The sequence below is a fragment of the Phocoena phocoena genome, chromosome 10 (genome assembly GCF_963924675.1).
Source record: "Phocoena phocoena chromosome 10, mPhoPho1.1, whole genome shotgun sequence".
Taxonomy (NCBI): Eukaryota; Metazoa; Chordata; class Mammalia; order Artiodactyla; family Phocoenidae; genus Phocoena; species Phocoena phocoena.
Genome location: NC_089228.1, coordinates 43,837,457 through 43,857,588, shown reverse-complemented (window position 1 = coordinate 43,857,588; position 20,132 = coordinate 43,837,457). Strand labels below are relative to the sequence as shown.

General features: G+C 43.0%; 1 protein-coding gene and 2 non-coding genes across 4 annotated transcripts; all 3 read right to left on the bottom strand.

Moving 5' to 3' along the window:
• Positions 1-3,271: 3,271 nt before the first annotated feature.
• On the bottom strand, positions 3,272-16,467 carry RPSA (ribosomal protein SA). Of its 2 annotated transcripts, XM_065885711.1 has the most exons (7): positions 16,428-16,467; positions 14,096-14,261; positions 13,068-13,186; positions 5,671-5,916; positions 4,766-4,894; positions 4,502-4,667; positions 3,272-3,433 (listed from the first exon to the last, which is right to left on the bottom strand). In XM_065885711.1, the coding sequence occupies exons 2-7, from the start codon at positions 14,226-14,228 to the stop codon at positions 3,339-3,341; spliced, it is 888 nt and encodes a 295-aa protein (XP_065741783.1). In that variant the 5' UTR covers positions 14,229-14,261; positions 16,428-16,467; the 3' UTR covers positions 3,272-3,338. The 2 variants fall into 2 exon arrangements, with proteins under 2 accessions (XP_065741783.1, XP_065741782.1); XM_065885710.1 differs by lacking the exon at positions 16,428-16,467 and having other exon boundaries at positions 13,047-13,186; positions 14,096-14,228.
• On the bottom strand, positions 5,461-5,610 carry LOC136130085 (small nucleolar RNA SNORA62/SNORA6 family). Its single transcript, XR_010656288.1, has one exon. It is a non-coding gene; the product is annotated as a small nucleolar RNA SNORA62/SNORA6 family (small nucleolar RNA).
• LOC136130086 (small nucleolar RNA SNORA62/SNORA6 family) lies at positions 13,256-13,406 on the bottom strand. The gene has a single exon (XR_010656289.1). It is a non-coding gene; the product is annotated as a small nucleolar RNA SNORA62/SNORA6 family (small nucleolar RNA).
• Positions 16,468-20,132: the final 3,665 nt, after the last annotated feature.

Here is a 20,132-nt window from a genome sequence, read left to right as displayed (position 1 = left end):
TAGTCTACCCTCCAAAGTAATGCAGGCCTCCAAACCTGACTGAACATCTTATCACTGTGTAATGTGAGGCACCAGCTTCTCAGCCTATACCGTTAACAATCAGCACATCTGTTACTGTGGAAGAAGGGAGGATGGACACTGGTCGACCACCAGCACTCTTGGCCACAGCTTCCTTCTGGCATCACTTTTTCTTAGTAACTTTGTTTTCTGGAAAAGTATAGTGTCCTAACTCTGGGCTAACAGAGGTGGGTTGACCACTTCTTTTTCTCATTTTATTGTCTTCTGTCTCTGTTGATAGGGAACAGTCGGGTGTCCTTTTTCTTTGGTTATTTTCAATAACACTTTTGTGTTTGGCGTTTCCTTGATTCCTCAACAGTGTGAGGATAGGTTTTTAAAAATAAATTGATCTACTTGTTAAACACTGGAATTCCTGAATTGGTGGATTCATGAGTTCAGAAAATTCTGACTTCCCTCATTCTCTCTTCTCCCTCTGGAACTCCAACTAGATGTTTGACTCTCATTTTGTCCTCTATATTAATCTTCTCTTTTCTATGTTATATCCCTCTGTCATTTCTTCATATATTTTTCTAGTTCACCAAACTCCTCTCCAAGTGTCTTATTGTTTCATATGCCCATTGTTATAAACTGTAATTTTTTATTTCTAAATTGCAAAAGCAGTGTTATTAGACATTGTTTTAAGAAGCAATTTACAACAGAATTATCTCTATATGAAATGATAAATACAAAAAAAGAAAAAAACCTCCAAAAAGGATTTTGAAACAAATGTCATGTTATGCCAGCCCAGTCATTCCTTGTCTTGAAATCTTTTAAGGCCCCTATGCAGTCTTGTGTGGCCATGATGGTCTGGAGGGCTACTTTCCCATAATGAAAGCTGTTAACTTTCTCTTGAAAGTTTTAAGTGGAAGACACCCCTTGGGTTGGCACAGGGTATTGGATGGAAGGAAATGCAGAGATCGGTGGCTGAGGATGTGGCAGAGGGCCTTCCAGTGGGGACATGATGGTGGACACTTCTGGCAACGCTGAGAGCTCTTTGCACTGGTGTGGACTGCGTGCATCACACGTGGCGGGGATTGGGGCTGCGGAGTGCTCCTTGGGCCATTGTCTTCCAGTGCGTGTACAGCAGGGAGCATAACTGGAACAGATGTCTGTATGGTTAGAGATTTTTCTTGCCCCCCCCCACCCCCACCCCGGTCCCCAACTCATTTCCATACCTTTCACACAGCATGGGCTCCAAGAGACTCCATGGCCTCTGGTAAAGGGCCCCAAGTCCCAGAGGGAGGGCAGAACCTCTCCCAGCTTGATGAGACCCCTCCTTCCAGGAGTTTCTTTGGGCTCTTTTGGTTCTCCCCCAGTGATCCTCTCCCATTTTTCTCTCCTATAGCCTGATGCCTGTGATTTAGGCAAACCTTCACATTTACATCCTCACTTCTGATCCTATAAACAATGGCATACTTAGCTTTATTACTGCCTCACCCATCAAAATGTAACTGCCATAGGGTCACAAGCTTCATTCACTGCTCTACCCCCAAGTGCTTAGAATCATGTGTGGTCCAGAGTAAGCACTTAATATGTTGATTATTGAATTATTTTACTTGAGATTCTTTGCAAAGGTAGAATTGGAAAATTCTCAGGTTATGTGTAAGTGAAACCCACTGAACTTAGCATGGGTAGGAGTGCAGTAGGTTCTTCTCTACTAAATGAGTTCAATGTTTGGCATGTAGGTTTGGGGCAGGTTTTTCACAGGTGGAGTTCGGTAATCTCATTCTTGCCTTGCACAAAAAGTGTGGATTGCTCAGGCAGGGTCAGAAGAACCGTGGCAGTAGTGACATTTAACATTGCATACCTGTTTTATTTAAACATGGATTCCAACAGGATCCCTAATTGTTGAAGAGTACGATTTAAAACACCTTGAGAATCTAGGAATATATTTACCAAACAAGATGTGCAAAACCTCTTTAGAAGAAATTCTAAAATTTTATTGAGGGACATAAAAATGAGAATCTGGGGCTTCCCTGGTGGCACAGTGGTTGAGTCTGCCTGCCAATGCAGGGGACGCGGGTTCGTACTCTGGTCTGGGAAGATCCCACATGCCGCGGACCGGCTGGGCCCGTGAGCCGTGGCCGCTGAGCCTGCGCTCCGCAACGGGCGAGGCCACAACAGTGAGAGGCCCACGTACAACAAAATAAAGAGAATCTGGCAGGATGTAGATTGTTCATGGACTGAAAAACTCCAAACAGTGAATCAATTATAGTCACTAAATTAGAGTCAGTGCAATCCCAACTGGCTTTATACTGGAGCTGCACTAGGTTAAAAAATTTATATGACAATGCAGAAGGTTCAATAACCATAACATTTGGAAAAAAGGCAGGAGGACCATGCTACCCATTGCTATAGTGGACTATAAAACTCCAGTCAACAGGAAAGACTGTGTGGCATTGGCCTGGGGACAGTCGTAAGAGCAGTGGGGAAAGAGATGGGCCAGGATCACACCCTGTATTTTTAAGGCAGCAGTTCTGAGCAGTGAATAAAGGACAGTGCTTTAGTACTAAGGGTTGTGGCTGTGTTTTCAGAAGATTTTATAGATGACTGTGAAATCATCTGACATTATCTAGTGAAGCTAGAGTTTGAAACCCAGAGTGAGGAAATTTCCATACACCAGGATCTATCAAAAATGTTCAAAATAGCTCTGCTGCTAATGGCCAAAATATGGAAACAACTCAAATGGCCACTGCAGTTAGAAGTCATGGATGATTCTTTGGGAACATGGCAAGAAGGGTGAAAAGCACAAAATAACAAAGGGAAAAGAAGCAAGTCACACGATATGATTCCACCATTTATAGGAAGCTCAAAAACAAACTAAAGAATTCTTGATTTGATCATCTTACCCTTTCCAAAGGATCGAAGGAGAGAAGCTTGCGACTTCAGGAAGGAGCAGGGAGGGGAACACGAAGACTTCCTCAGATCTCGGAACCTTCCTACTTGGTAATCTGTGTAATGGCCTATTCTCCAAGAATACACAGGTATGTCTTTCATGATTATCTGCATGTATATTTTACTCTTTAAAATTACTTTAAAATTATATACTAACAAAGGACAATGTGATACATTGCTCTGCATCACAGCTCCAAGATTATCCCCTGCTAAGGACACTTGGGCCCAGAAACAACATCTCTTGCCCAGAGCCACACACTAGGAACAGGCTGAGCAAGGCTTTCATCCCAGGCCTGTCCCATGAACTGAAATAAATGGACACAATTTTTAGAAACTGTTTATTTCCATCAACCTATTTCCATTTTAAGAGTTTGTGGAAGAACAGTTTAAGACCACTCAGTGGTTGTTCCTACCCACTCGGTGGCCTGAGCAGTGGGAGCTGCAGACCAGTCTTCAGTGGCAGGCTGAGCACTCCAATCTTCTGTTGAGAAAATACCAAAAAAAGACAGAGAAAGCCATCAGCCCCATTCCCGTAGTATTTTTGTCACCCCCACCACCAGCAGCAATCTGCCTTGCATTCCAACAGATAACACATTTCAAAGGACAAAGACAAAGACAGAACATTTCAAAAGCACCTGAATTCAACCTGTTAGTTTATCAGCACAGCTATGGCACACCGAGACAAAAACCCTTTAATGCTAGTATGTGTGTGTATATATATATATAGTGTATGTATATGTGTATATACGTATAATGTACACATACATACACTAAGTGCCCTACATACGAACCTTCAAGTTATGAACTCTCAAAGAGAACGTGTATTCGCATGTCCAATCACATAAGTTAATTCGCACGTCTGCTGTACACTGTCCTCCTCTACAAGTGGTTTTACTTTTGTGTACTGTACAGTACTGTATAGAGCACACACAGTTACAGTATCTTTACTTCAAGCCCAGGATGTCCGGAAGCAAGTGTAAAAGCAGTGGTGATGTAGCTGGTACATACAGTACTACCAAGACATCACTGACTCTTTTTTTTCAAGGAGACAGAACTGAATCCAGCAGGGAACCAGACCTGTGCCATCAAGGTCAGGTGTGAGTGAAATTACCCCTCCACCTCCGATAGCTGACGACCTTTCAGCTCCAGTCAGTAACACTTCTTGCCTATTCACTCGATACCAGCCCCTGTATGCCAGCTGTTGTACTGTACTATAAGATTAAAAATGTTTTATTTTTTGTTTTTTATGTGTTATTTGTGTGAAGTGTTTGTTATAAGCCTATCACAGTATAGTACTATATAGCCCATTGTGTTAGTTGGGTACCTAGGCTAACTGTGTTGGACTTACGAATGTGGTCTCAGAATGGAACTCGTTTGTATGTACAGGATTTACTGTATACGTATATATAAAGTGTGCGTATATATGTGTATATATATAAAGTGTGTATATATATGCGCACACACACACACATGCGCGCATATATATGTTACACTGGAAACACAGAAGTTCTAAACCACCAGCCTGATGCCCTTGAATCTTGATACGTACCAGTGGGGAACTGCTGAATAGGCACAGAGGGCACCTGCACGCCTTCGGACCAGTCCGCCACCTCAGGCTGAGCAGCAGTGAACTCAGGAGCTGGGGCGGTCCATTCACCCTGAAACTCCTCCTTGGTCACAGCCTTCTCAGCTGCCGCCTGCTCTTCCTTTTCAATCTGGTTTAGAAAAAAATTTTTTCGACTTTACTGCCAAGAAGCACAGACTAAAGTGTCCATTGTTCATGTCACCACAAGCCTTTGTGGAGGAAGCTCACCTCTTCAGGATCTCTGTAGAAGTAGAGATCAGGCATGACCTCCCATGGGTGTTCACGGGAGATGGTGCCACGCATGCGCAGAACTTCCCGGGCAAGCATCCACCACATCAGACCCACCGAGTGCGCTCCCTGCAAGAGTGCCAGGTTATTATAAAGTGATACTCGGCGAACCCCAAACAGCAAGCACCTCCCATTCCACCTAACAGCTGGGTCCCTTGGTACCATGTGAACAGACATGTCTTAGTTTAGAAGTGTTTATAGTATAGCAGAAACTAACACAACATTGTAAGGCAATACACTCCAATAAAAATAATAAGACTTTACTTATTTAACAAGATTATTCCATAACTCTGGTTCTCAACCTTGACTGCCACATTCTGGAATGAATCATGGGGATTAATCAAGAATCCACTCTAGACAACAAAATGAATTAACCTGGGGTCAGTGCCTGACTGGTAGTAGGAAAAAAAACAAAACAAAACCTTTGCCTGATTCTTTTGTGTAACATTTGAACCATATGCAACGCACCTTTTTAGGATCTTACATCAGGATACATCAAGTTAGTCTGAAAACAGGCCAAGTAATGCCTGAGAGGTCCAGGAGTAAGAAATAATGGAGAAAAGCAGAAGAAAACACAGGCCATTTAAAAAATTTTTTTCATCTCTCCTTAAAGCTTTCATGTATTAAAATCATACGTTTGTAGCAAGTATTACTATCAAACTCCACTCATTGGGCCAGAGACCCTTGTGATGTTAGCGAAAAACTTGCCCCTCATGTAGCACACTACCTACACTTGTGAGTTCATCGGCCAGTGGCCTCAACTCCAAGCTCTAACAATGTGCAGAGGAATGTCTGTCTCTAGAGCACTTATTCTCCAGCTCTGGTTTAGATCATAAAATTGTTACCTTGTTGTTGCATGGGATGGCAATGTCCACATACCGCAGAGGAGAGTCTGTGTTACACAGAGCAATGGTAGGCAGGTTAACGTAAGAGGCCTCTGTGAGAGGCTGGTGGTCAGCCCTGGGATCAGTAACCACCAGAAGTCTTGGCTCCCGGAAGGCTGCCTGGATCTGGTTAGTGAAGGTTCCAGGAGTGAAGCGGCCAGCAATAGGCGTGGCTCCAGTGGCAGCAGCAAACTTCAACACAGCTCGCTAGAAGAATCAATATTAAAGAGTTAACAGTGCTCCAGAGATAGCGCCATCTTGCAGAATTGCAGGAGTTCTGCAATTATAAATGGGTCAACACCAAGTTCTGTAATCACATGAAGCAGCCTATCTAGTCAGAACCTCCTGAAATCCCTTACTGAAAAATGAAACCATCAAATTAAACATTCAAAACATCCAGTATTCTTCTACATCCTTCACTTATTACATGAAAAATACTTACAAAATTAGAGCCAAAAAACATGCCAAGCACGGCCCCACCCCTAGGCCCTCTGCTGGGGATGCTCTTCCCTCAGGTATCTGAGGCTCACTACTTCCTCACTTCTGCAGGTTCCAGAGCCAACCAGCCTGGTTCAAGTACCAAGTAGGTCACTTACGAGTAACTGGGGCAAGTTACTCACGTGTCTCATAGAATTGTAAAAATTACACCATGCAGAACAGTGCCCAGCATCCAGTAAGCACTTCTGTACCAGTCAGATTTTGTCACAGGCAACCTATACAGAGCAGGAGTACATCCACCTTTCTTATCCTCTAACTCTACAGAAAGCTTATTTCCTTTATCCCTTCAAAAATAGACTGCTTTTCTGCTATATTCCAAGCACTCAGCAAGCACTGCCTGGACCAATCTAGATACTCAGTAAATTTTCGCTGAGGGAAGCACGGAGTGGTCACTACGTTCATTCTACAGCAGAATTAAAACTGTCAGCCATACATCAAACCACAGAGGTCGTCATAAGCCAGCCTCTGGGGAATAACCCCGTTAACATACATCTGCAAGGGGTTCCGATCAGGATAGTGGAGTAGAATGACATGGAACTCACCTCCTCCCACAACTACGTCAAAAATACATCTACAAATGGAACAACTGTCACAGAACACCTACTGAACACTAGCAGAAGACTTCAAACACCTGAAAGGGTAAGAAAGATCTCCACAAAACTGGGTTGGACAAAAGGAAAAAAAAGAGGAAGCAGGATGGGACCTGTGCCCCAGGAGGGAGGTGAAGAAGAGGAAAGGCTCCCAACACCCTGGGAAGCCCCCTCAACGGTGGGGAGATCAACAGGGACAGAAAGGGAGCTCCTAAGGCTCAGAGGAGAGCACAACTGGCTTTGGTAGGCATAACAGAGAGACCTGCACGCCCCAGCCTGAGATGCGTGTCCGTTAGTACAGGTGGGGCTGGGTGCTGGTTTAGAGGACAGACCCAGAGAGATGACTGGTGTTGGCTGTGCAGAGATAGCCTGAAGGGGCTGGAGAGTGGCACAGCCACAACCAGGAGTGTTTGTGGAAAAAGGCCGGGCCCACCACAGAAGGGAAGCGCCACTGTTAAGTGGCATGCGAAAGGAGAAGTGGGGTCACCAGTGCAGCCTCTTGCAACTGGGACGGGTCTTGCCTAAGCAGCTGTGGGCTTTGTGGGCACAGGCACACGGGGGCTGGGCCAGGGTCTGAGCTGCCTCCTACAGGGGATCCGGGTGTGCGACTACTGCTGTCCTGGCACCTGACTTCAATGGATCTGCGTGGGTGGCCTTGTGAAAACAACACCTGAAGGACACCAGGGCTGACTACCAGCATTCCCCGGGTTACGATGGGGCCAAGGGCAGTGCCAACAGCACAGTGGGTGACAGGTGGCACCACAGAGCACACTAGCCAGTGAACAGCTCCAGGAGAGAAAGACGCAGTGGCTCCTCTCCCAGTGGAAACGCTCCAATCCAGCCTACCTTACGCTGCAGCTCAGCTCTGGGGGCTTCTACTCTATAACAACTAGGGAGATACCCTGCCTTTGACAGGGTAGTGACAACCACAGAGTAAACAACATCTAGTGCAGGCTCTACTCACCGCACCAGTCACACCTCCTGTCAAGGGGATGATGGCCACCATACACTGAGGAAAGAGGCAGCAGGCATCCATAGTAAAAACAGCCCACACCAAAAATGTTAAACCCAAAGAGGCCATACAGTGACATTCCCACATAAAAATAGCCCTCCAAGGGACCTCCCTGGTAGCGCGGTGGTTAAGAATCCACCTTCCAATGCAGGGGACGTGGGTTCGACCCCTGCTGAGGAAACTAGGTCGATCCCACATGCATGCCATAACTAAGAGTTCGCATGCCACAACTAAGACCAAGAGCAACCAAAATAAAATAAGTTAAAAAAAAAAAAAGCCCTCCAACACCACAGTAGATAACTTTCTCAACTCATAGAGCAAGAGAAATATAAGTAAAATGAGGAGACAGAGGAACCACTCCCAATTAAAAGATCAAGAGAATTCCCCTGAAAGAACAAACAATGAAAAAGACCCGAGTCTAATAGACATCGAGTTAAAAAAGGAAATAATGAAATACTGAACAAACTGAGAAAGACTATCAACAGAAATGCAGATTACTGTGAAAAGGAACTAGAAATTATTAAGGAAGAACCAAGAAAAATCAGAAAATTCATTTGCAGGGACAAAAGCTGAACTAAAGGCAATGAATAGCAGAATGAATAATGCAGAAGAACGTTATCTGTAAGACAGTGATCTATCTTCAGAAGAAAGTGATTTGGAAGACAGAATGGAAACCACCCAATCAGAACAGCAGACAGAAAGCCAAATGAAAAATGAAAGCAATATAAGGGACCTATGGGATAATATAAAGCATTCCAACCTACACGTAATAGGGATCCCAGAAGGAGAAGAGAAAGGGGATTGAAAATCTATTTGAAGAAATTATGAAGGCACAGGGATATTAGCTCGGTGCTTTGTGACAGCCTGGAAGGGTGGGATGGGGAGAGTGGGAGGGAGGGAGACGCAAAAGGGAAGACATATGGGAACATATGTATATGTATAGCTGATTCACTTTGTTATAAAACAGAAACTAACACACCATTGTAAAACAATTATACCCCAATAAAGATGTTTAAAAAAAAAAAAAAAAAAAGAAATTATGGCTGAACACTTCCCAAACCTAAAGAAGGAAACTGATATCCAGGTACAAGAAGCACAGAGCATCCCAAACAAGATAAACCAAAACAGACCTACACCCAGACATAATTAAAATGCCCCCCCAAAAGGATTCTAAAGACAGCAAGAGAAAAATAGAGTTAATTACAAGGGAACCCCCATAGGGCTTTCAGCTCATTGTAGGCCATAAGGGAGTGGCAACTCTTATGAAAGGGAAAAATCTGCAACTCTACCCAGCAAGATTATCATTTGGAATAGGAGAGTTTCCTCAGACAAGCAAAAACTATAATACTATACAATACTAATACAGTAATAATACAATACTAAACCTACCCTAAAGTAAATACTGAGAGGTCTTCTCTAAATAGAAAAGAAGAATCTATAGGAAAGGGGAAAAAAAAAAAAAAAAAAAAAAATCACAGTTGGAAAGTAAATCACTTAAAAATAAACCAGTAAACAGATTTTAAAAAGAAATCAAAAAATTTCTCTAAAAGCAATGATAACCACTTAAAGCAAAAGGATAAACATGAAGATGTAAAAGAGTACATCAAAATCACAAAATGTGGGGGATGAAAGAAAATGTAGATTTTTCTTCTTCTAGAAAGTGAGCCTATATGACTACCAGTCTAAGTCAAGTTGATATAGGAAGGGGTTAACATATTTGAAAAACAGGGTAACCACAAATCAAAAACACAACAGATTCACAAAAACCAAGAAAACAAAAGCACAATACAAAAGGAAATCATCAAACCACAAAAGGAAAAACAAAAAGAAAGAGACAAATAAATATAAAGTCAACAGGAAAACAATGTTTAAAATACCAATAAAATTACCTTAAATGTCAATGGACTAAATTTTCCATCAAAAGACAGAACAGCGGATTAGATTAAAAAAAAAAAGGCCTACGATATGCTGCCTACAAGAGACACACTTTAGGGCAAATGATACACGTAGACTGCAAGTGAGGAGATGGAAAAAGATATTGCATGCAAACGGAAATCACAATAAAGTGCGGGTCGCAATACTCTGATATCAGACGAAACAGACTGAAAAAAAAGGCTACATAGAAAGATAAAGCACACAACATATGGTAAAAGGATCAATAAAAGGAGAGGACACTATACTCATCAACAGGTACCCAAATACATAAAACAAATACAGACATAAAGGGAGAAACTGACAGGAATACACTAATAATAGGAGACTTTAACACCACACTCATATCAATGGACATATCTGGGAGAGAGAAAATCAGTAAGGCAACAGAGATCCTAAATGATACAACAGACTTAAGACATTTTCAAGACTTTAGAGCCAAAAAAGCAGAATATACATTCTTTTCAAGTGCACACGGGACATCCTCTGAGATTGACCACATACTAGGGCACAAAATAAGCCTCAACAAATTTAAGAGCATAGACATTATTTCAAGCATCTTTTCTGACCACAACTGCATGAAACTAGAATCAACCACCGAAAAAGAAACAAGAAAACAACAACTGCATGGGAGACTAAACAACATGCTACTAAGAAACCAGTGGGTCAACAATGGAATCCAAGAAATTATAAAATATCTTGAGGCAGGGGCTTCCCTGGTGGCGCAGTGGTTGAGAGTCTGCCTGCTGATGCAGGGGACACGGGTTCGTGCCCCGGTCTGGGAAGATCCCACATGCCGCAGAGCGGCTGGGTCCGTGAGCCATGGTCGCTGAGCCTGCGCATCTGGAGCCTGTGCTCCGCAACGGGAGAGGCCACAACAGTGAGGCCCGCAAAAAAAAAAAAAACCTTGAGGCAAATGACAATGAAAACACAAAACCTATGGGATACAGCAAAAGCACTCCTTAGAGATTAAGTTCACAGCGATACAGGCCTTTAAGAAACCAGAAAAATCTCAAGTCAGCAAAAGGAAGTAGATAGATCAGAGAGGAGCGACGTCTCTGGTGGTGCAGTGGTTAAGACACGCACTCCCAGTGCAGGGGGCCAGTTTGATCCCTGGTCAGGGAACTAGATCCTACATGCATGCCACAACTAAGGAGCCCGTGAGTTGCAATTAAGCTCATGTGCCACAAGTAAGGAGCTGGTGAGCCACAACTAAGACCCAGCATGACCAAATAAATAAATATTAAAAAAAAAAAAAAAGATCAGAGAGGAAATAAATAAAATAGAGATTAAAATAAAACCAAGATCTGGTTCTTTAAAAGGGTAAACAAAATCGACAAACCTCTGGCCAGGATCACCAAGAAGAGAGAAGATCCAAATAAAATAAGAAATGAAAGAGGAGAAACCACAACTGATACCATTACAATTATATGCCAACAAAAAAACGTTATGAACAATTATATGCCGACAAACTAGAAGAAACGGACATCTTTCTAGAAACATAAAGCCCACTGAAACTAAATCAATAAACAGACAACTTGAACAGCCTGATTACTAGAAATGAAACAATCTGTAATTAAAAAGCTCCCTTCAAACAAAAGTCCAGGACCAGATGGCTTCATAGGCGAATTCTACCAAATATACAAAGAACTGGGAGAAAATATTTGCGAATGATGTGACCAACAAGGGCTTAATTTCCAAACTATACCAAGAGCTCATACATTTCAATAACAAAAAAACGAACAACTGAACTGGGCAGAAGACCTAAACAGACATTTCTCCAAGGAACTACAGATGGCCAATAGGCACATGAAAAGATGCTCAACATTGCTAATTATTAGAGAAATTCAAATCACTACTACAATGAGGTACCACCTCACGCTGGTCAGAATGGCCATCATGAAAGTCTACAAATAGAAAATGCTGGAGTGGATAAGGAGAAAAGAATACCCTCTAATCCTGTTAGTGGGAACGTAATCTGGTGCAGCCAGTATGGAAAACAGTATGGAGGTTCCTCAAAAAACTAGAGTTGCCATATGACCCAGCAGTTCCACTCCTGTGCATACACCCAGACAAAACAGTAATTCGAAGATTCAGGCACCCGAATGTTCACAGGAGCACTATTTACAATAGCCAAGACATGGAAACAACTGAAATGTCCATAGACAGATGAATGGATAAAGACGATATGGCATGTATAAACAGCGGAATACTACTTAGCCATTAAAAAGAATGAAATAATGCCATTTGTAGCAACATGGATGGACCAAGAGATTATCACACTAAGTAAAATAGAAAGACAAATATCGTATGACTTCACTTATACGTCGAATTTAAAATACAACACAAATGAACATATCCATGAAAGAGAAAAATAGAACAGACTTGTAGTTGCCAAGAGGAATAAGGGATGGGGGAGGGAAGGATTGGGAGTCTGGGATTAGCAGATGCAAACTAGGCTATATAGGATGGATAAACAAGGCCTTACTGTATAGCACAGGGAACTATATTCAATATCCTGTGATAAACCATAATGGAAAAGAATATGAAAAAGAATATATGTATATGTAACTGAGTCACTCTGCTGTACAGCATAAATTAACACAACACTGTAAATCAAATACTATACAATAAAAAGTTTTAAAAAAATGAATTTAAAAAAAGAGCATCTTACTATCAATACATTAATTTAAAAACTGTCAAAATCCAAGTCAAATTTTTAAAAATTAGAAACAGGGTGAATGAAATCCTTTTAAGAGCTTTAATGCTTTTATAAAGCATGTTTTTTAAAAAACCCGTTTTCTCAGCAGAAAAAGGAAATAATTATCAAGATAGAAATGGGACAAAAAAGACTAAAGTTTTACCTTACTTGCCATTAAAAAATACTAAGCTATTTTTTATTCATTAAACTGGCAAAGATTACTCTTGCTTATCAGACAAAGACTGGGGGTACCCTACTCTCAGAAGACCTTCCTGAAATATTCTGAAGTTGACATTTAATTTTTTTAACCCAGTATTTCATCATTTTAAATATAAAAAGCTCACTGCAGAAAAATGTGGTGAGCCACTTTAATAGGGTCATCCCTTAATATTTAGTGGCACAAGAAAACACACAATGACATGAAAACATGAACCGTGACATACTGTCAGATGCAAAGTGATAAATATACTGAAATGGTTGAATTTTGGCAATTCCTCTGACTCAGGGCAATTTCAAATGATTTCTGAACAGTGAAATTACAGGTTATTTTTTTCTTATGCTTTTCTATATATCACAAAACATCTTTAGGTTTTATAACAAAAACCAAGCATATTGTTCCACAAACCTGGCCAGTATTCCTGGAGGATATGACACTGACATCAGCTGGGTTTTCAATGGCAACAATGGCACGAGCTGCCAACAGAAGCTTCTCCCAGGTTCTCTTCAGATTTATGATGTAGATGCCTAGACACAAGGTTTTGTTAACACCTAGCGCCAAGCTTTAAAAGTTAACATTCTTCTAAAAAGCTGAATGCATGTGGCAGCGAGTACTATCAAACTCCAGTCATAGAGGCAAGCTCTACTGGTGTTAGCGAAAATCCTGCCATTAATATAGCACACTTCCGACACTCAGAAGTTCATTGGCCAAGACTGGCCTCCACTCTGAGCTTTAATAGTGTGCAGTCTTGATTCAGTAGGCAAAGTGCACCTTCCCCCTACTCTTCCCCTGTACTAACCCGCCCTCAGGCCCCCCATGCAGACACCAACAAGCTCTTACCTACTTCTGGCCTGTTCCCACTCTTTTCCTCTTATCTTCTGCCTTGATGTCAGACCCATCCCCAACTCCTCTAAACCCTGCCGCTCACACACAGAATTCCTTCAGTGGTTCTAAGCTGAAGAACTTAATGCCTTCCATAGTCTCATCACAACCTACATTCCCTTTCCTGATACATTCAAGCAAGCCAAATTCCCATCTGTGGCTTTTTCTCTCAGAATTCAGCTTTACAAACCTGTATCAGTAGCCACAAAATATAAGGCACCATGGAGATAAGTTATTAGGAAATAAGCTGACGAACTTCCTCTTTATGTTTACATCATGCTTCTTCATGGCCCAACCCAGGTCACATAACCTAGCAATAGCCACTCTTCCACTGGAGTCCAGAAACCTTTCCTTCCAAAAACCAGAGCACTTTTACTCAGTTTTAAAGCTTCTTACCCATCTAAAGATCTAATTTCATGTTACTTGGTGAGAGCCCGCCAAGGCTGATATTTTAGAAATCACTTCACTCAGCACTACCCATCAGAACAGAAGCATCAAAATTTGTCCTTACAGCTGGGATGACCAAGAAAAAGAACCCTAAAGCAATGACTGACCATCACTTTTCCTTTTGTAGATGTACTGCTCCATTTGGAAGTCAAGGTTGGTGCCACCTAAGTGGGTTCCTGCTGCAAGGAATTTGAGGACATCCTCCTCCTTCATTTGCAGGACATCAAGGGCTCCGGACATTGTTAATGTTTCCCTTTAAGTTACGACGGGAATCTGAAAAACAATAGTTAACAAAAGTCCTTTACACTCCAGTGACAAGTGGGATGAGGTAACGGGTGCATTCTAACTCCTCTTGAGAGTCAAATGACTCAATGTTTAAATCTAACCATCTTGACAGATGAGCGGATAAAGATGTGGTACATATATACAATGGAATACTACTCAGCCATAAAAAAGAAAGTGCCATGTGTAGCAACATGGATCCAACTAGAGATTATCATAGTAAGTAAATCAGAAAGACAAATACCATATATCACTTACATGTGGAATCTAAAATGACACAAATGAACCTATCTATGAAACAGAAACAGGACAGAACAGACTTGGTGGTTGTCATGGGGGAGGGGTGGAGTGGGAGGTTGGGATTAGCAGATATAAACTTGTATATACAGAATGAATAAACATGGTCCTCTTCTATAGCACAGATACCTATATTCAATACCCTACGATAAACCATAATGGAAAAGAATGTTAAAGACGAATGTATACATATGTATAACCTAATTACTTTGCTGTATAGCAGAAATTAACACATTGTAAATCAACTATACTTCAATAAAAAATACTGATAAACTTGAAATAAACAATCTAACCATAGACAACACCTCCTAGTGTCAGGCACTGGGCTTAGTCTAGTGGGACGAGACACAAGAACACCTTGTAAAATATGCCACACCTTGTAAAACTGCTGGAAATCCTGCTAAAGAGTATTATGGAGATGGACAAAACACCCAGATAATGAAACTAAACTAAAATAGTGAACTGAGACTTAATACTTCTCAAGGTACGCAGGACTTAGACGTGGAACAGCAGCCATGTTCTAGACTAAAGCTAAGCAAAGGTGAAGTTTATTTTCAAGCGGACTGAAGCTGGGAGCTTTGGCATTACTTCTCCCTGCGATTACAACTAGTTTTCCTCAAAATCAGACAGGAAAGACAGGGCTGAACCCAAGAACAGCCTCCTCAAACAGACATTAGGCAAAAAGCAAAGCCACCTCCTTGTTTTACACTTAATGAGACCATGAAGCATGGAGGAATGGTGTCAACAAGAACGTAAATTAAACTTTTGATTAAACTCTGTGACACCTTAAGAGGGAACCCTGACCATAAAACCCAGAGAGCTTGGCCGAGCACACAGGCTGCAGGTGACTGCTGTACCACCTCACACGCCTGGCGCTCGTATAGCAAGGGAAAATGGCTCTTACAGCGCAGGTGCGGTGGCTTCTGGAGGCGGACGGGAAAGAGCAAAAACTGACGTAACGAGGTGGAATCAAAATCCCACTCCGATTCTCCCAACAATGAGTATTCCGCCCCTAAACAAAGAAATATGCGCCCATTCAAGGAATTAAAGTGAAATAAAAGGCGTGGGGGGTGGGGGGTCAGAAAAACCCCTCGGTGCGCTCCTCACTCGTGAGGACGCCCGCATTCTTCTCCGAATGCGTACTTTCGCTTCTGCCCATTCATAAGTTGCTTCTTTGTTTCTCTCTACAACTCAGTCTCTGTGGTTTTTTTTTTTTAACCATTAAAAATACTTTTTTTCTTTTAACACCGCGAGGCATGCAGGATCTTAAGTTCCCCGACCTGGTATCGAACCCGGGGCCCCTGCAGTGTAACAGCTGAGTCTTAACCACTGGACCGCCGGGGAAGGCCCTGTATGTGCCTTTCTTTGCGTCCCCTGTCCGAAATCTTTTGGACAAGCAGAATAAGAACCTAGACCTTTAATTTAGCCTGTCCGGCACCAAAAAACCTCGCCAAGAACCTTAACTCTTGAACGGAATACCACGAACGGGGAAAAAACAGACCAACCCAACCAGCTGAAGAAAACTGGAGCCTAGGTCTCTGGGTTTACCGCCGAGTGTCGGGACCCGAAGCGACCGTAGCGCACTGCGTAGACCGGTCTCTCTGCACCCCCAGCCACCGGCACCCCAACTCGGGCCCTCAGCGGCTGGACCGCGACCTCCGCGGGCTCCCGGAGCCTTGTGGGAACGCGCGGGCCCGAGCCCGGCCACGTGCAGGACGCCAAATCCGAGGGCGAGCGCGCCGAGCCGAAAACAGACGCGCTCCGCCTGCGGGCTTCCACCCAGGTGCTCGCACCACTCGTCGCGGCAGGAAGCTCGTCTTGGTGGCCCTGCGGTACGCCCGGACGCCACAAACTACTCACCGAGCACAAAGCCGCATGGACCCTTATCTGGCGCGGAAAGAACGCGCGGGCGGAAATGACGTCCTTATATATTCCGCCTCCAGCCAATGACAACGAAAGGCGAGCGGAAGCGCTAACAAGGCAGGAGTTGTGGGGGCGGGTCTTCCTCCGGAAGGCGGGCTGCAGCGCTGGCGCGGACGCTATCGAATGGCGGTAAGGGGCGGGCCGGTTGGAACACGCAGTTTGCGACCAGGGACGCGGGCCGGAAGTCAGCCAGGCAGTCAGCCAGCGCCCCCCGTATGGATTCGACCTCTCGCCCAGCCTTTTGTACCTATCAACTTGAGCGGGTCCTGCACCTAGGCTGCAGTTTCCTTACGTGGGAAGGGGTGTTGAACACAAGCCTGTATTGGATAAATAAAAGCTGGAGAAATTATTTTGCATTTTTGGAGGACAAGTTAGCACTGTGTAATTCAGATTTTTAAAAAGTTATCTTAGGGCTTCCTTGGTGGCGCAGTGGTTGAGAATCCGCCTGCCAATGCAGGGGGCACGGGTTCGAGCCCTGGTCTGGGAAGATCCCACATGCCGCGGAGCAACTAAGCCCATGCACCACAACTACTGAGCCTGTGTTCTAGAGCCCGTGAGTCACACCTACTGAGCCCGCGTGCCTAGAGCCCGTGCTCTGCAACGAGAGAAGGCACTGCAATGAAAAGCCCGCTCACCACAACTAGCTGAAAGCTCACGCGCAGCAACGAAAAACCCAACACAGCCAAAAAAAAAAATCTTACAGGAAGTTTCCCGGAAAAAAAAAATAAAATGAAGACTGCACAGGTGGTTTGCATGAGAATTTCTTTCTCATAGGAGAAAAATTGCAATATCCATTACTAGTTAATATTTATTCCGCCCAATACTATGAAGCCGTTAAAAAATAATTAAAATACAAAAAGGAGTTGCAGGATGAGGGCGATTATTTTTAAAAATTGAAGCCCTAGGCATTAAATGATTGTAAACAAATAATCAAGAGCCAGATTATTAGTTATACAGTAGGTTTCAAGCCTGGCTGCGCTTAGAATCACTTGGAGAGCTTTTAAACATATGCCCAACTCCAAACCACAAGAATCTAGATAATTTTAATGTGCAGCCAGGGTGAGAACTACGGATATACAAGTAGAGAAACTGGGTAGGTTTTTGGCCTCGTTTTTTTTTAGTGTTTCTTGAAATTTTCTATGAGGAACACAGGTTTTTAAACTGAAACAAAACAAACCCCACTGCATTTAAATAAAGAGCTGACAGACAAGGAAAGGAGTAAATTTAGTCATGGCTTTAAGTATCCTTAGAAACTGCTGAAAATATCTGTAGATATTTTGGCTCGCAAAAAAAAAAAAAAAAAAAAAGGAAGACTTAAAAGGAATGGCTGGCTTTTAGGGACAGTGTTCTATCACTGCAGGACTTCTCTGTGGAGGGCATTCTGGGGCACTCCCAAACTATCTCAGCAGCTCCCTCCCCTGTGTACCATAGAATCTCCAGAATACTTCCATTATGACAACTAGGAAATGGTACTGTAATTAAATTTAGGGTTTCTCCACAAAATATTTTTTTCCCACAAAATAACTTTGTCCTTGAGACGTGATCTGCATGATGAAAATATTCGGCAAGGAAGTGAGTTAACTCCAAAGGTGAAAACGTACTGTAGTGATAATAAGCCACGGTGAGGTGCCCTTGGCCTAAGAGGCACTTGTCAAACGGCTGTAGCTCCCCAGCCACGTGTTCTCCTCCCCACCTCAGCCTCCTAGTCTTCTGCACAAGTTTCTCCACTATTTTTTATTCATACACATTTTTAATAAAAATCTCAGAGCCTTCCTTTTGCCAACTTTGGTTCCTGTATTTAAAAAATAAATAAATAAATAAAATTTTTTTTCAAATATAAAATTGTGCCAGAGACTACTTTTTTGGGCTATATTTCACATGGCATTGGATGGCTAGGCCAGTCTCTACTGATTTGAAGCTGAGAGAATATGGGGCAGTTAGCTAGCCCCAGGCATCAAGTTCATCTTGGGCCACCTACCTTTCTAACCAGAATTCTTCCTTGCTCCTCTTCACCTGTTTGTCTGGTATGCAGTTGTCCTACAGTTTTCTCCGTGACCCTTACCTGTAGTGGTCTGAGCAGGGTTCCAAAATCACTTTTCCCTCCTTTGTCCCAAAGCCCTCATTCCATCAGTGAAGTGGTAATGGAATGGTCCCTTCTGTCCATCAAAAGCATTCTGTCTTAAAACTTTTCTCTATCACTTGGCACTTCATGTCTTGAATTAGTTCATGGTTTGGAATCCCAGCTTCACCACATGCTGTGACTCTGACCAAGTCACTCAACCTCTCTCAGGAAATAAAGAGTTGTTGATATTTCAGCTGCTGCTGTCCCCCCGAAATGAGCCTCTGTGCCTAGAAATCCTCCAGAATCCAAGTGAAAGAGAAGGCTCACCTGATGTTCATATTTTATGAACCAGAGACATTTTAATGCTCTATACAAAAACAAAGCTACATATCAAATATCAGAACTCAAAGGCTTAAAAATTAAATCACATGTATTTATACTTAAGAAATCACATTAACTAAAAAGGACACAATAATCCCTGAAGTGGAGACAGGCCTGGAGGTTCTGGATTGCTTCAGTCAATTTGGCTCTCAGTCTTCAGGGCATTCTCACCAAACACCTGCATCCTTGTACAGGCCCATCAGTCATGCTCAGTCCACAGTTTGTTACTCTAAAAACACTAGTCTACATACAGCTTTGCTCTATAGTGAGAGGGGACCCAAGTTGCACCCTAAAGAATACTCAGTATAGAGGAAGCACACAGTGAGAATGAAGGGCATTTCAGACAGAAAGGAGAGATTGAACTCTGATATGATAACATATCCAAGAGTGTTTATCCACAGTCATTGATCCACAAGCCCGATTCTGTGAGACAGGATTATTAAGGGGAGGGCGAATTACGAGGACAAACAGGCAATAAAAGAGTAGTGTAGATTAAGCCTGACGGAGAAAGACTTGCAACACTCTCCTACAGGATTTTGGGGTATATCCAGCAGGCAGTGGGAATTCAAAGGATTATTAACAATGGGATGGGTTTTATAAAGAGATTTAGGGGAAACTCAGGTTAACGTCCAACCCGTTGAGTTAAAGTAGCCATGAGACATCCACGTGTGTGGGGTTAAGTAGCAAGTGGCTAGATATGCACAGAGGTCTGAGGGATGGATAAAATAATTAAAAGACAGGGAGGGATCAGTCACTCACTCAACGCTCATTGCATGGCTTCTCTGTGTCCTAAGGCACAGATGGAAGCTAGGATGCAGCCATGAATGAGACACACAGCCTCTGCCTCTCGGATCTTACGACTGAACTGGAGAGAGAGATTAAACAGCCACTAGACAGTCATTTCAATGTTACAGAAGAGAAGCAGAGGGTATCTGAGCACTTAGAAGAAGCTGACCTAGCATGAGGGGCTGTGGAAAGCTTCCCTGTGCAAGTGATGCTTGAACCAAACTCTGAAGGATGGAGAGGACTTACCTATGTGGGGTGGAACAGAGGGTTCCAGGTGGAGAAAACAGCAGTTCAAAGGTATGAGGCAGCAAGGAGGAAGTGGGGAAATGGATGGAAGGTGGAACACATGAAGGCCTCAAGGGCACAGAGACATCCAGGTAAGACTTGAGAATGGCTTACGGAGTCAAAGAGGA

Bases quoted from the DNA above. Each gene is read 5' to 3' on its own strand.
- RPSA (XM_065885710.1), bottom strand. From the start codon at position 14,228: ATGTCCGGAGCCCTTGATGTCCTGCAAATGAAGGAGGAGGATGTCCTC. The intron at 5,917-13,046 runs GTTTTTGTTATA...TGATTCTTCTAG, and splicing joins TTTGTGGAACAATATGCTTG to CGAGCTGTGTTGAAGTTTGC. The intron at 3,434-4,501 runs GTACGTATCAAG...TTTTCTCAACAG, and splicing joins TATTCAGCAGTTCCCCACTG to AAGATTGGAGTGCTCAGCCT.